Source organism: Heterocephalus glaber, unplaced genomic scaffold, assembly GCF_053883595.1.
Source record: "Heterocephalus glaber isolate CG9 unplaced genomic scaffold, H.glaber_assembly_v1.0 deba00001720, whole genome shotgun sequence".
NCBI classification, from domain to species: Eukaryota; Metazoa; Chordata; class Mammalia; order Rodentia; family Bathyergidae; genus Heterocephalus; species Heterocephalus glaber.
Window position 1 is genome coordinate 4,945,750 of NW_028258433.1, and position 14,693 is coordinate 4,960,442.

The window sequence follows — 14,693 nt, forward strand, 5'->3', positions numbered from 1 at the left end:
ATGTTGAAGAAGAGTGGTGATAGTAGACATCCTTGTCTTGTTCCTGATTTTAGTGTGAAGGATTTCAGTTTTTGACCATTTAGTATGGTATTGTCTGTTGGTTTTTGATAGATGGCTTCTATCAGTTTGAGGTGGAGACCATCTGTTCTAATTTGTTGTAGGGTTTTTATCATAAATGCATGTTGGATTTTGTCAAATGCTTTTTCTGCATCTGTGGAGATAATGATATGGTTTTTGTCCTTGGCTCTATTGATACAGTGTTACATTGATTGATTTGCATATATTGAACCATCCCTGCATCCCTGGGATGAATCCCACTTGATCAGGGTGGATGATCTTCTTGATGATCTTCTGCATTGTTTACTATTATCTTATTAAGGATTTTTGCATCTATGTTCATTAGTGAGATTGGCCTATAGTTCTCTTTTTCAGTTGGGTCTTTCTCTGCTTTGGGGGTCAAGATGATGCTTGCTTCCAGGAATGAATTTGGGAGTATTGCTTCCCTTTCAATTTCATTGAGTAGTTTAAACAGTAGTGGCAGTAGTTCCTCTCTAAATGTCTTGTAGAATTCAGCAGTGAAGCCCTCAGGGCCTGGGCTTTTCTTAGTTGATAAGTTTTTAATTCCATTTTCAATTTCATTGGTTGATATTGGGTTGTTCAGAATTTTTAGGTCTTCTTCGTTCAACTTTGGTAATTCATATGTATCTAGGAATCTGTCCATTTCTTCTGTGTTGTCCTTCTTATTGGTGTATAGGTTCTGGAAGTAGGTATTGAGGATCCTCTGGATTTCTGCTGGGTCTGTTGTAATTTCACCCTTTTCATTCCTAATTGCATGGAATTGCACCTTTTCTTTCCTTTTTCTGACAAGATTGGCTAAAGGTTTGTCAATTTTGTTGATTCTTTCAAAGAACCAACTCTTGGCTTCATTGATTTTTTTGTATCATTCTCTTAGTCTCCATTGCATTGATTTCTCCTCTGATCTTTATAATTTCCTCCCTTGTATGAGCTTTGGGGTTGTCCTGCTCTTCTTTCTCTAGAAGCTTGAGGTTCAGCATCAGGTTGTTTAATTGGGCTCGTTCTGTTTTCCTAATATGCATTTTAAATGCTATGAATTTCCCTCATAAGACTGCTTTCATTGGGTCTTATAGATTCCGATATGTTGTATTGTCATTGTCATTTAATTGAAGGAACTGTCTGATTTCTTCTTTAATTTCCTCTGTGACCCATTGGTTATTCAGAAGTGTGTTGTTCAATTTCCACGTGTTTATGAAATTTTTTGAGTTTCTTCTGCTATGGATCTCCAATTTCATCGCACTATGATCTGTTAATATACAGGGGATAACTTCAATTCCTTTGCACTTACTTAAACATGTTCTATGTGTGAGTAGGTGGTCTATTTTGGAGAATGACCCCTGTGCAGCTGAGAAGAATGTGTATTCTGATTTTGTGGGGTGGAAGACTCTGTAAACATCTGTTAAGTTCTTTTGTTCAAGAGTTTGATTGAGTTCTAGTATTTCATTACTTATTTTTAGTCTAGTTGATCTATCTGTGACAGTGGGGTGTTGATGTCCCCCACTAGAATTGTATTAGCGCATATATGGCTTTTCATGTCCGTTAGTATTTGTTTTATATAGTTGGGTGCACTAGTGTTTGGTGCATAGATATTTATGATTGTCATGTCTTCCTCTTGGATTGCTCCCTTTACAAGGATGTAGTGTCCTTCTTCATCTCTCTTGATCGGTGTTGGTCTGTAATCTACTTGATCTGCAAAGAGGATAGCTACTCCTGCTTTTTTTCGGGTACCTGTTGCATGCAGCATTTTTTTCCACCCTTTAACTTTCAGTCTGTGAGTTTCCTTTTGAATTAAGTGTGTTTCTTGTATGCAGCATATTGTTGGATTTTGCTTCTTGACCCATTCTGCCAGTCTATTTCTTTTGATTGGTGCATTGAGACCATTAACGTTGATGGTTATAACTGAAACGTATTGACTTGTCATTGCCATGACTTTTTCTTTTTGTTGGGTTCTCCCCCTTTCCATTTAATTTCTTGTCATGCGAGATGGGTTCATTCTGCTTTGCTTCCTGGGGTTGTGATCCTCAATGTCTGTTCCTAGGATATTGTGTAAAATTCTTTGGAGTGCTGGTTTGGCATTCATGAAGTTCCTAAGGTGCTCTTTGTCATGAAAGTATCTTATATATCCATCCATTTTGAAAGATAGTTTTGCAGGGTACATCAATCTGGGTTGGAGGCTGTTTTCTTTTAGGGCTTGGAATATGTCACTCCAAGCTCTTCTTGCCTTGATGGTTTGTGTTGAGAAGTCTGCTGTGATTCTGATGGGCTTTCCTTTGTATGTGATTTGTTTCTTTTCTCTGACTGCTTGGAGAACTTTGTTCTTCTGTTGTGTTTCTGGAATCTTAACAATTATATGCCTATGTGTAGATTTTTTTTGATCAAGGCTATTTGGAGCCCTATATGCCTCACTTATCTGTATGTCAAGCTCTTTTCCCCTGCCTGGGTAGTTTTCTGCCATTATTTCTGTGAAGAGCTTTTTTATGTCATCTGCACTCTCTCCTGTTTCTTCATTGAGCCCAGTCAGTCTTATGTTATTCTTCTTTGCATCATCTAGCAGCTGCTGGATTGATTTCTCATGTTCCCTTATAATTTTGAAGCAATTTTTCTTTTCCTGGTCCCTAATTGCAATCTTATCTTCTATATCTGAAATTGTGTCCTCACATTGGCTCGTTCTGCTGTGTAGACTTTCAGTGGAGCTTTTCATGTCCTGGAAATGTATTTGCATCTGTTTTATGGATTCCCTTTGTTTCCTATGTTGGGATTCTGTCATGTTCCTGAGCTCCTCTCTAGATTTATTAATCGTGTTTTTCACTAGGGGCCCAATTTCTCCTGTTATCTGAGAAATTATTTCTGATTTCATTTTTTCCATATCCCCTTTTGTTGCCAGTTCAGTGCATCCAGGTGGTTGAGTATCAGAGTGTTCCATCCCATTTCCCTTTGGGGTTGCTGTCGGTGATCTGGAAGTCTGTTTTTGAGACTTATTTATGTGTTTTCTGATTTCGACTGGGGCGGGGGGCTGTTAGCGCCTGCACGGATTACCTCCTGTGAGCTGGGAGAGATGGGACAGGGACCGGGATCAGCGGTAGGGATGGTGGCCCAAAAGCCCTTTCCTGTGGGCTGGGAGCAGTGGGAGGTATGGTGACCGGGAAGCCCCTTCCTCTGGACCAGGAGCAGTGGGACAGCGGCTCAGAAGCCCCTACCTTTGGCCCGGGAGCAGCGGGACTCAGAACCTTGGTCTGGTGGTCTGGCATCCTCTGCGTCTTTGTAGTGTGGAACCAGGTGACTGCCTGTCTGCAGGGGGTGGTGATTCGGCATCTTCCGCGAGACTAGGGACCTCGATAGGGCGTGCACAGACCTACCTGTCTGCAGCAGGCTGATTTGGCGTGTTCCGTGCGACTCACAACCTCGGTAGGGCGTGGGCAGATCTGCCTGCTTGCAGCGGGGTGATTCAGTGTGTTCTGTTTGACTCAGGACCTCGGTAAGGCGTGGGCAGACCTGCCTCTCCTTGTAATATTTTATACTTCTCTTTTTTACTTTTAGTTCATTCCCTTTAAGTACTGTAGTATGTGTGTTGCTGTGCACATCATATCACTGTTAATCTTTTTTAGAAATATAACTTATATTATTCCATTGCTCAGAAATCTTAATTAGCCTCCTCTTGTTTGTTTTTAAGATAATTATAGTATGATCATGTTCTTATATTGTTATTTAACAGAGATATATTCTGATATCACTACTGTACTTTATCTTTTTGGTACCAGGAATCGATCTCAGGACCTTGTGCTTGCGAGGTAGACGCAGTGCCACTGAGCTAAACCCCCACCCCACTACTGTACTTTTTCAATATTCTTTCTTTAAACTCTTAGCCTCTGACCAGTCTGTTACTTTTTCCCCACCAAATCCCATCTGTTCAACTCTCTAAGAAATTGAGCTAGATGTATTTGAGGGACTAGTTAGGCCAGAAAGCAGGAATGAGGGAAAAATGGTGAGAGTTAAAGTTGAGAGGTAGCCAGATTATGTTCAGACTGTGTGAACAGTGGTAATGAATTTGGATTTGATTTTAAGTGCAACTGGAAGATACTGTCAGGGAGTCTAGAGATCTAATTTGCGCTTTTAAAAAGATTGCCTTGCTTATTTGTGGAGAATGCACTATAGAGAAGATGCAGTTGAGGTTAGGAATAAGCTAATAGTAATCTAGGGAAGAGATAAAGAAGAGTGATGATGGTAAATAGTCAAAATTATGATTTATTTTGATGGGAGATAGCTTGGCTGTTGTGTAAGATATGAACAGTTAGGGAAAGGAACGATTTGAGAATGTATCTTGGAATTTTTCCTTGAGTATCTAGCTGGTAGTGCCATCTAGATGGTAGTGCCATTTATTGAGATGTAGAATCCTTAATGAGTAGCAGTTTATGTATTTTTTTGCGATGTATAAGTGAGGGAAAGAAAGAATGTTGAAATTTTGGCTGTAAGTAAAGTATTTCAAGTAAAGTATTGAATAGACAATTGTGTATATGACTTTAGAATTCAGAGTAGCTGGACTAGAGATTGAGATTTAGGGTTCAGCAATGGATAAACAGTTTTAAGAAGTAGGTAAAGATGAGATAGAAAGAAGGCTGGACCTTTTTAAATACATGAGAGCATGTGCCGTTAAATCAGTTAGTGTTTATTAAATACCTGTTCTGTACCACGTACAGATTCAAATGCTTAGCCTACATTGGTAAGTAAAATTGACAGAAGATTCATGCTTGCATTTTAACAGGGGGAGGTAATTAGTAAGTAATAATCATAATGACTTAGTGCAATAGAGGGTATTAAAGTCTACGGAGAGAAGAAAAAGACTGGGAAAAGGGAGAGGGGACAGTAATTGCTATGTAGGCCAGTGTAACTAAGAGAAAGGGTTAATTTGCTCTTATTTCCATCCCAAAATAGAATTTCAGTTTTAAAACAACATAGGAAATAATCATAGGAAAATGATTTTTTTTACCATATTAAATGAGCATTTTTTCTTATTAATTTGGTGCTTACATATGATAGAATAAAATGCTGATCTTTAAAAAGAATAAAAATTTCTTCATAAAGCTACACTAGGGAACAGAAAAAGCTTTTAAGGTTAACTGTAATGACAATTCCACATGTCTATATTAAAAGGCTTGATAGTTCTGAAATGGATCACAGTGAAAATGAAGATTACACGATGTCTTCACCTTTGCCAGGAAAAAAAAGTGACAAGAGAGACGACTCTGATCTTGTAAGGGTGAGATATTTGGTTTGATTTTATCCTAATAATTTTAATAGTGATTTTACTTATATAAATAGTAACTTTCTTTTTTTTTTTAACTTTCACACCAAAACAGTATCGTTCTCAAATTTGCCATTTGATTTTCTTCTAATGGCTTTAGTGACAAATTTGAGTTTTATCATTATCTTCTACCATGTGATTTAAGTATATGGAATTTATGTGTTTCTTGTCATTTTGGTAATTCTTAATTCTTGAGGTGTTTGAAATCAAACCTGCCAATTCTATAATCAGAACTGCTTGGTTTTTAAAATTTTTATTTTGTTTGCTTTTTTTTAACGTAGTATGTTTAGACTTAGCCTTACAAAAGGGAACTGGAATAAAAGTTCTAAAGGCCAGTCTATTTACTTTATTATACCGTTTACTAAATAAAAAGTTTCTTTAAAAAAAAGAAAATGTTCATTTTCATAAGTTTAAATTTTAATAGAAATAACTTCTGTAGACACAAAATGTCATTTGAAGATATACTTGATAAAGTTCTAGTACAGGTGTAGAATATGTATATACTGCAAGTCAGTAGACTTAATAATTGTACTCATTTTGACTTTTCAGTTCAGCTCTAAACATTTCCTGAATAACTGATTAGAGCCTCAGTTTCCTTTTATTTATAAACTGTGAATATGTAGCTGAATTGATTTATCAGAGTAATTGAATTAGCCCAAATTCATTGCTGTACCTGTTTCATTGTTGGTATAATGACTAGTACTTTTGCTTATTAGTTATAATAATAATGTATTTTAAGCTACTGTAAATAATTATTTTTGTTTTCTTTGGAATGTTACTACATCTCTTGTTTTTTACTGGCCCAACATTGCTTAATAGAAGTTTTAGTTATTTTCAGGTTTCTGTAATAATTTATTTTGCAAAATTGCTTCTTTCACCTAAGAAAAAAATACAACTTTAAATCTTTACTATTTGTACAGTAAATTCTGATACTCATTGGTTATTTAAATTTTTCACCTAAGCAGAATTGAGAATTGGTAACTTAGCTAGAAAGAAATCCTTTTACCTGGATTTATAGAAGACAATCTTTGAATTGGAAAAGATATTTTTGACTTCTAGTATTAATAGTTCTCAGTGCAGAAAAATCATCATTATCTGAGAGCTGGTTTCTGTTTGCTTGGAAATTCATGAGGAGCTATGATTTCATTTGTTAGAAATGTCACCTAGGCCATTCACAGCCTCTCCTATATTCTACCATACCCCACATGCTATCTGCCCTCCTCCTCAGTTGGCAAACATGGTTTTATTGTTAATGTTGTGTTACTCTACAAATTTCATGTCTACCAACTTTTCAAACATTGGAGAACAAGGTCTACTTTATTTTTCATAGAAGAGTTTTGAATATTTGAGCTCTCAAGATGAATTTTTATTGTTGTAATGGAAGTCTTTTGTTATCTCTTGTGGCATGGATAGCATGTAACATAGGGTCTATTTTTAGAGCTCCCAGAAGTTAATAAACTAGTTTTGACTGAAATACCTTTAAAGTAAAGATCCATATGAGACATAAGTTCTATTTAAAGATCAGTAGATTATAGCAAAGTAGTACTGTTTAAATACTACCAACTTCACATTTAAATTTTGCGGCAAAGGAATGAATCCTCTCACTATATTTATATGTAAATATCTAGGTTTATTCCATTTAACATTTCCCAATTTCTGGCTCCTAACATTGATTTTATATTCTGTTTTTAACACAAGACAAAGATAAAAGAAATAAGAAATTGTGGTGTTTTAAGGAAATGGATTATTTTATGGCATTTTCAAGAAAGCAGACATTGGATTCCATGTTTCTATCAGTGTTTTTTGAAATGTAAAGGTATCCATCTACTTTTAGGTCTTTGAATGTCAAAAAGCATTAAAAATTAGAGGTAATATTTTTTATTTGGCTTTAACTTAGTACTTCTGTTACTTTCTAAGCTCTTTGTTAACAACAGTTAATTTTCAGTTTATGCCCAGGAAGTAAATACATGCTAACAAACAAAACCCAGTCACTTAAGGGTCCTCCCCCACTAGAATGTAAGGATAGTGTTAGAAAATATTTTAATACAATATAGTAAATAACAAAGTGAAGAAAAACAAAAATAAGATCCCAGATGATGCCATGAAAAAAAGTAAGGTTTGAAATCCATTTTTTACAAACATCAACTCTCAGTAAATTAATACTAGATCACTCCCTTAACATGCTGAAAGTTTTATATACATATAAATTTTTGTGTGTGTAGGGGGATACTGGGGATTGAACTCTGGACCTTGAGCTTGTGAGGCAGGCGGCAGATCCACTGAGTTAAATCTGTGGCCCAGTTTTATATATTTTAAATCAGTGTCAGTGTCATTGTTTTTAAAGGCAAAATACTTGAAGCATTCTTACTAAAAATTATGAACATGTGCTCGCTTCAGCAGCACATATACTAAAAAAATTACGAACAAAAGCAACCTGCTATCACAACTAGTATTTAAACTTGTTCTAGAATTTTGATGTACTCAGGAAAACATATATAATAATGAAAAGGTAGAGACAAGTTCATTATTATTTTTGTAGATCTAGAAAAATAAGTAATTGAAAAAGTAAGAATGCAATATGATGCCCATATCTGTGTATATAAATGCATGTAAATTTTCTGGTAAGTTTCCTTCAATAGATAAGCACTTGGTGAAAAGGGGGTCATCTTCATAATAATAATGCAATAACAAAATAAGGTAGATAGCATAGATTGGTAGATCAGTCAATTACTCTACCTAAGCATAACTTAAAAAATAACTAAGGGGAGCCTGCATGAGGAGAAAAATCTCAAAAACCTGAGATACATAGAAAATATGAGGAGAGAGAAGATACAGCATGTTCCTGCATGAGAAACAGAAGTTTACAAAGGTGACAGGTTTATTTTCCAAGTAAATATTCAATTGTAAATTTTCAGTATGGTTTTCTTTCAAGTCTGAGTGGAAGGATGAATGGATATTTTAAAAAGAGAACTTAATAACAAAAGTAGGATCAGCCCAGCTAGAAACAAACATGTTTCATTTATGATTAGTAAAACATTATGCTGCTGTTATAATAGCCCAGAAACATTATTTTTCAAAACATAGTACCAAATAAAGGAAGCATTATAAATCAGTGATTCTGAAATGAGTGGATGTCTCTTTGAGGGTAGGGGTGGAGAAAACAGTTAAAATCCTTTCTCATAAAATCATGTCCTATTCTAAAACAAGATCCAGGTTCTTAATCAAATAATACTGATTGAGGGTTTAAACAGAGGACATTTACTTTCTCACAGTTGTGGAGACTGGGAAGTCCAAAATCAAGATGGCAGTACTAGATTCATTTCCTAATGAGGACTCTCTTTCTGTCTTGCAAAACCACCTTTCCACTGTGTCCTCACATGGCAAAGAGAGAAATACTCTGATGTTTCTTAGAAGTGCACTGAGCTCATTATGAGGGCCCTACCCTCATGACTTCATCTGAACTACATTAACTCCCAAAGTCCCGGGACAGATACTTGAGTATAGTTGTCCTTTGACACCAAACATTGAATTTAGAATGTTCTTTTCCATGAAATAGGTCTTCACTAAGATATATAATTTAGCAAAATACTGATTTTGAAAGATTTCTCTTTAATGGCTTTGCACCCTAAAATAAGGATGTAAATTTACTCTTACCCCAGAGAAGTATGTATTTAACTGAAAAACTAGTAAATAAGCAGACATGGTAGCATAGGAGACATCAGTTAAGCCCACAAGTTTGATATTAGCATGGACAATGTAGTGAGACTCTGTCTCAAACAAAACAGAGAAGCAAACTATTAAATAGTGACAGGAAAGTATTCAAGAACTGTATGTTTAGGTACATGTTAGTGATGAAAATAGGTAGCAACTTTGTTTCGTTCTTAATATGTGCGCAGACTTGTTTGTGATGGTGATAAAACCCAAGTCCTTACACATGATAGGGCCACAGTGGTGGTGAACCTATGGCATACATGCCACAGTGGACTGTTCATATCATGGAAATCTCTAAAAGGTACGCTGTCATGTGCTAGGCAAATATTCTGCCACTGAGCCAAATACCTAGCCCTGCAATTTTGTTTTTCAAAAATTAATTTTCTAAACTAATGATTCCCCCCACCCCTCCCTTAGTCTGAATTGGAGAAGCCTAGAAGCCGGAAAAAAACACCTGTCACAGACTCGGAGGAGAAATTAGGTATAGATGACCTGACTAAGTTGGTACAGGAACAGAAACCTAAAGGCAGTCAGCGAGGTCGGAAAAGAGGCCATACGGCTTCAGAATCAGATGAACAGCAGTGGCCTGAGGAGAAGAGGCTCAAAGAGGATATGTTAGAAAATGAGGATGAACAGAACAGTCCACCCAAGAAGGGTAAAAGAGGCCGACCACCAAAACCTCTTGGTGGAGGAGCACCGAAAGAAGAGCCAACAATGAAAACTTCTAAAAAAGGAAACAAAAAAAAATCTGGACCTCCTGTAGCAGAGGAAGAGGAAGAAGAAGAAAGACAAAGTGGAAACACAGAACAGAAGTCAAAAAGTAAACAGCATCGAGCATCAAGGAGAGCACCACAGAGGTAAGCATGAGTAAGTCTAAACTCCGTCTGTTTACTCACCATATTGTAAATCATAATTTGATGCTGTCCACATTTGGGTCTTCTCCAAAGCAGAGCAGAATCTCCTGAAACTAGTGCAGTTGAATCCACACAATCCACACCACAGAAAGGACGAGGAAGACCATCAAAAACGCCATCACCATCACAACCCAAAAAAAATGTGTAAGTTGTAAATAATATTAAATTTCAAACCAATTTCAATTTATTTTGCAAAGTTCATAAATTTATAGGAATACATATTGCTGTATTGAAATTCCAAATATTTAGTCTCATTACACTAGGCAAGATAAATTTTTATAATCTTACCTAGGTGATCAATAGCTCAGTCAATACTTTGGTAATATTTGTGCATTCTTATAAGTCTAGGAAAATCTTTATAAATGAAAACCAAATATTTTATTATTTCTTACATAAACTTTATGGTATATAAAAAGACAAGATGTTTTTAAATAATCACCATACATTATGTAGGTCTTCTCATCACTGTGGGCTACAATTTTTCATGTTTGCCCTCAGCAACTTTTCTTTTTGAAAAAGTTGGTTTTATATTTTGCTTTTATTCTTTAAACTTGTAGGAAAGTAGTAGGCATCAGTTTTCTTAAATTGAATCACAGAAGTGATCACATGTTGACCTCAAGTTTTTGATGTCTTTGTTTTGTTTTCTACTTAATTTATACCTACGTATAGTTTTGGATGTTCACAAAAGCACACGTGTAAGAGACCTGTAAAAACAGATCTGTATCTAAAATAATTATTGTGACAAGAGTGTCAATACTATGATTTAGACATTTGGCAGTTTTCTCAGTTATATAAGTAGAAATACAATAATGTATTTTCTATTTGTTAGAAATTAAGCACACTTTTTCTGAGAGTAATCTGGTAAGTAATTACATCAGTAACTTTTCAGAGTTGCCAACATATCTTGGTTAAATACTCAGTTATCTTAGAGTTTTTCCTGTTCCTGTGTATTCCACAGGAAGAGGAAAGTTTCCTGAGTGTCTAACCAGTACTTCATGCCTTCCTCCATGTAATTTTTGTCTCAGGTTAAAAATAAAGGTAAGTACATCTTGTGGCAGCTTTATAAATGTGTTTGAATTTAACTGAGGAAAATCACTATTTCTAAACAATGGATACTTAAGTAATATTAAATACTTGTTTTAATTTTATAATATGGAAATAAGAGGGGTGAAGTGTCTTTCAAGCTCTTAGTTTTTTTATATCTGGACATCATAAAATTAAGAGTTTAAATTACTATGTTGATCTCTCCTAAAATTACACAAGTTTCCCAGGAATATTTGAAACCTAGTATTTCTTTTACAAAATTAATATAGAGAAAGATTTTATGTTCTATCTTAGCAGTTTGTCTTTCCTTGTTTTGGAAACTTTTAGACCTAGAATAATAATATATGTTAGATTCGTCTGGCTTTGTGTGTATTCTGGCCTCAGTGGAATTGAGAAAAATTGTCATTGTTTTTCATGTAATTGCTGTATAGTGGCACACAACAGACACAGTTCTTATCCTTATGGAACTTACTACCTAATAGGCATGAAGTCATTAAATATTCATATAAATATGGAATTATGATTTCTCATATTTGTCTTGAAGGAAAAATTTAGAATGCTATAAGGAAGTGTAGTAGAATTGGGGAGGTAGGGAACTTTGCTCTTCAGAGGGCGATGATGAATTGATTGCTTGAGAATAATAGTAAGATTTAGACAATAGGAAGAGGAACATTCCAGGTAGAGCACAATATTTGAAGTTTCTGAAGGCAGAAAAGTCTTGGTGAATCAGAGAGCCGAATGAAGGTACAGATTTGTTTGGATTGTTGTTAGGAGTTGGGGAATAGAATGAGATGAGGACAGGTAGGCAAGGACTATCTGCACGGTCTTGTGTACCATGGTAGGAAGTTTTATTCTTAGTTCATGTATTTTTGACATCAGCTATTGTATTGCTTAAAAATCACTTTGGGAACAGTTTCAGTTAGGTAGTAGCAATGGAAATGGAGAGAAGTAGATGGATTTTAGATTTCTGTAAGTGGAATCTATAGTGCCAGGTAAAGACTGGTATACTGTTTTTTGCTCAAAGAATTTCCACTTTGTGTACAGCTCAATGGATATACAAGCTGGCCTTTTCTGAGTTGGGAGAGATGAAAGGAAGGAAAGGCTTGTGGTTATAGTTTGAAGTTCCTTTATGGTCTCCATCATACTTGTTTGATAGATCTTTGTAATATTCTAAACTTGTTTAAGGCTCGGAATATTAAAAAATATTTCTTCTCTCATGATGTAATTGAGGATAAAAATATTAAGAATACATTAAAATTTCCTTCAATGAGGCAATTTACAAATCAAAATGTTTACAAATTTACACAGTCAAAACGTTCATTTTATTTTCCATGTGTTTTTCTTTAGCCGTGTAGGACGCTCCAAGCAAGCAGCTGCTAAAGAAAATGATTCAAGTGAAGAAGTGGATGTATTTCAGGGTAGCTCTCCTGTCAATGATGATATTCCACAGGAAGAAACAGAGGAAGAGGAAGTTTCTACAGTAAATGTATGTATTTATTAAAATGTCACATGTGGTGTTATGGAGACTATAACAGAGTCAATAAATATTTGGTCAGATCCATTTAGCATATGTATATGTATGTATGTATGTTTGGGGAGTGCTGGGGTTTAATACTAGGACCTCACACATGCTAGGCGAGTTCTCTCACTGATCTACATCCCTGCCCTATTGATTATAATTCTAAGTATTTATGTTTACAATTAAATAGGACTTGTTCTGTTGATACACTAATGCAGAATCTTTAGCTCAGCCCAGCCAGCCTTCTTTGTTGGAGAAACTTTTGTTTGGTGATCATTTCCTAGATTTGGTCTCTGCAGATTTGTTTTATCTAATGTGAACAGTCCTATCTACCCCAAGATTTATTGTGTAAATGGGTGAGTTGTGCAGAATTGTGGCCTCAGATTTAGTTTGGCTTATTCTTAAAAGGGTATATTTTGGAGGACGAGGATTAAAAGTAATAATGATTGGTGTCTTCAAAAGAGAAAAACAACACAATAAATTAAAATTGATTTTTATAGTCCCTTTTATTGTTGTTTATACTGACCTTTTTTGAACTAAAGTTTTAAGCTTTCATTAATGCCTACCAGTGAATGTTAATGTGTTTGAATTTCAAGTTTTTTAATTCATTTGATACTTACTAGGAACCAAATTCAGTAACAACTGTATCAAGTGCTTTCTTTTACTACAGAAACAGAAGAAAGATTATGAATCCTAGTGTAGTTGTTTTTGTCACATTGGACATTGACTTCTGTTCACATCTCTCTAAACTTACTAAATGGAAAAGTGAAATAATTTTCTCTTTTACTGTCTTGGAAGGCTATTTATAGACATGTACGTGTTCAAATTTTATAGAGGCCTAAATATGTGATGCAGAGGCAGAAAGTTAAAAAAGAGAAAGATGTCAGAAAAATGTGAGAATAGGTTTAAAATAATAATAAATGCTGTTGTGTCATACATGTATCCATTTTAATTAAGCGTCTGGTGACTTTTTTTCTTAAGGTACGACGGCGAAGTTCTAAGAGGGAAAGGCGATGAACAAATGTAATTAACTTTCTTGTGAAAGCTTCGGATAAAATCATTTTTTTTAAAGCTTGAGGCTGAATAAAGCTTTTGATGCACAAAATGGGACTGCTGAAGAGTGGACAGTTGTGATCTCATCTATTTGTGGTCACACTTTAGCCATACACATGGTGATAATATTGACTATGGAGTCTTGTGAAAGTGTAATGTGCGATGGCTATGTAGACATAAACTAAAGAAGAAACTTGTAAATATCCCCACCCCACCCCCTTTTTTTTTTTAAATGTTTCTGACTTAAGTGCTTGTATAGCTTTTATCTGCGGCTTTAAACTGATGATACCAACTGTTTATTGGATCTATTGATTTGAACAGTTTGTTAGGATTGATCTTAAGCAGTAATCTGTCAGTGTCTGTATTTGTATCCTCTGCAATTTTACTGTGAAAAAATTTTTTCAACAATTGGTGTCATTTTCTTGATGTCACTATTTGTTGGAGAGTTAAAAGGTCTTTTCCCCCTTGTGTATCTTACCTTGTGTTTGTTCCGAAGCACCCTAAATCTTCAGAGGTGCTAAACTCTGCCATTGCACCAAAATGATTCCTCAGATGGGAGGGCACCATGCAAATTGTGAAATAATCCTGAAGTTGTTTGGTTGGCTTTACACCTCAGTATTGGTCGCAGAATTTTCTGGCCTTTCTTGGCAATGAAAATTTTAAGAGATTTAAAATATTTTAATTTTAAAGAGTGTGTTATAGAATAATGTACTGAATTCTTTATCCCATTTTATTATCCCTTTTCAGTTTTTATTAATCTACTGTATCAATAAAATTCTGTAATTTGAATGAGTGTTAATAGTCTAGAATGTTATTGTGTATAGATTTTCCTCTTGAACGTTATGTTCAGAAAATGCAAATTATTACACTATAATATCCAAATCTGATATACACGTTAGAAATGTTCAGTTCTCCATAACGGTGTAAAGTTAATCAGAAAGAAAAATTTTATTGATGCAGTGTGTCTTTATATATCTGTTCTTTAAAGCCAAGTGTTTTGTATTTTATAGTGCATTATTGCATGTTTATGAAAAAAATTGCTGACAATGGGATGTGCTTTTTTCTGTAAATTCATATT

The 14,693-nt window shown here is 35.0% G+C and overlaps 1 protein-coding gene across 9 annotated transcripts in view; it reads left to right on the forward strand.

The window, feature by feature from the left end:
* Positions 1–14,408, forward strand: part of Pds5b (PDS5 cohesin associated factor B) — a 283,823-nt gene extending 269,415 nt beyond the window's left edge. For 3 of the 9 annotated variants that reach the window (XM_087199485.1, XM_004854752.4, XM_087199490.1), the window contains 5 exons: positions 5,224–5,329; positions 9,503–9,942; positions 10,033–10,143; positions 12,391–12,529; positions 13,544–14,408. In XM_087199485.1, the coding sequence (XP_087055611.1) occupies positions 5,224–5,329; positions 9,503–9,942; positions 10,033–10,143; positions 12,391–12,529; positions 13,544–13,579 (832 nt within the window). In that variant the 3' untranslated portion in view covers positions 13,580–14,408. The remainder of the gene's footprint in view (positions 1–5,223; positions 5,330–9,502; positions 9,943–10,032; positions 10,144–12,390; positions 12,530–13,543) is intronic. The other 6 variants (XM_087199487.1, XM_087199491.1, XM_087199488.1 and 3 more) reach the window with 4 other exon arrangements.
* Positions 14,409–14,693: the final 285 nt, after the last annotated feature.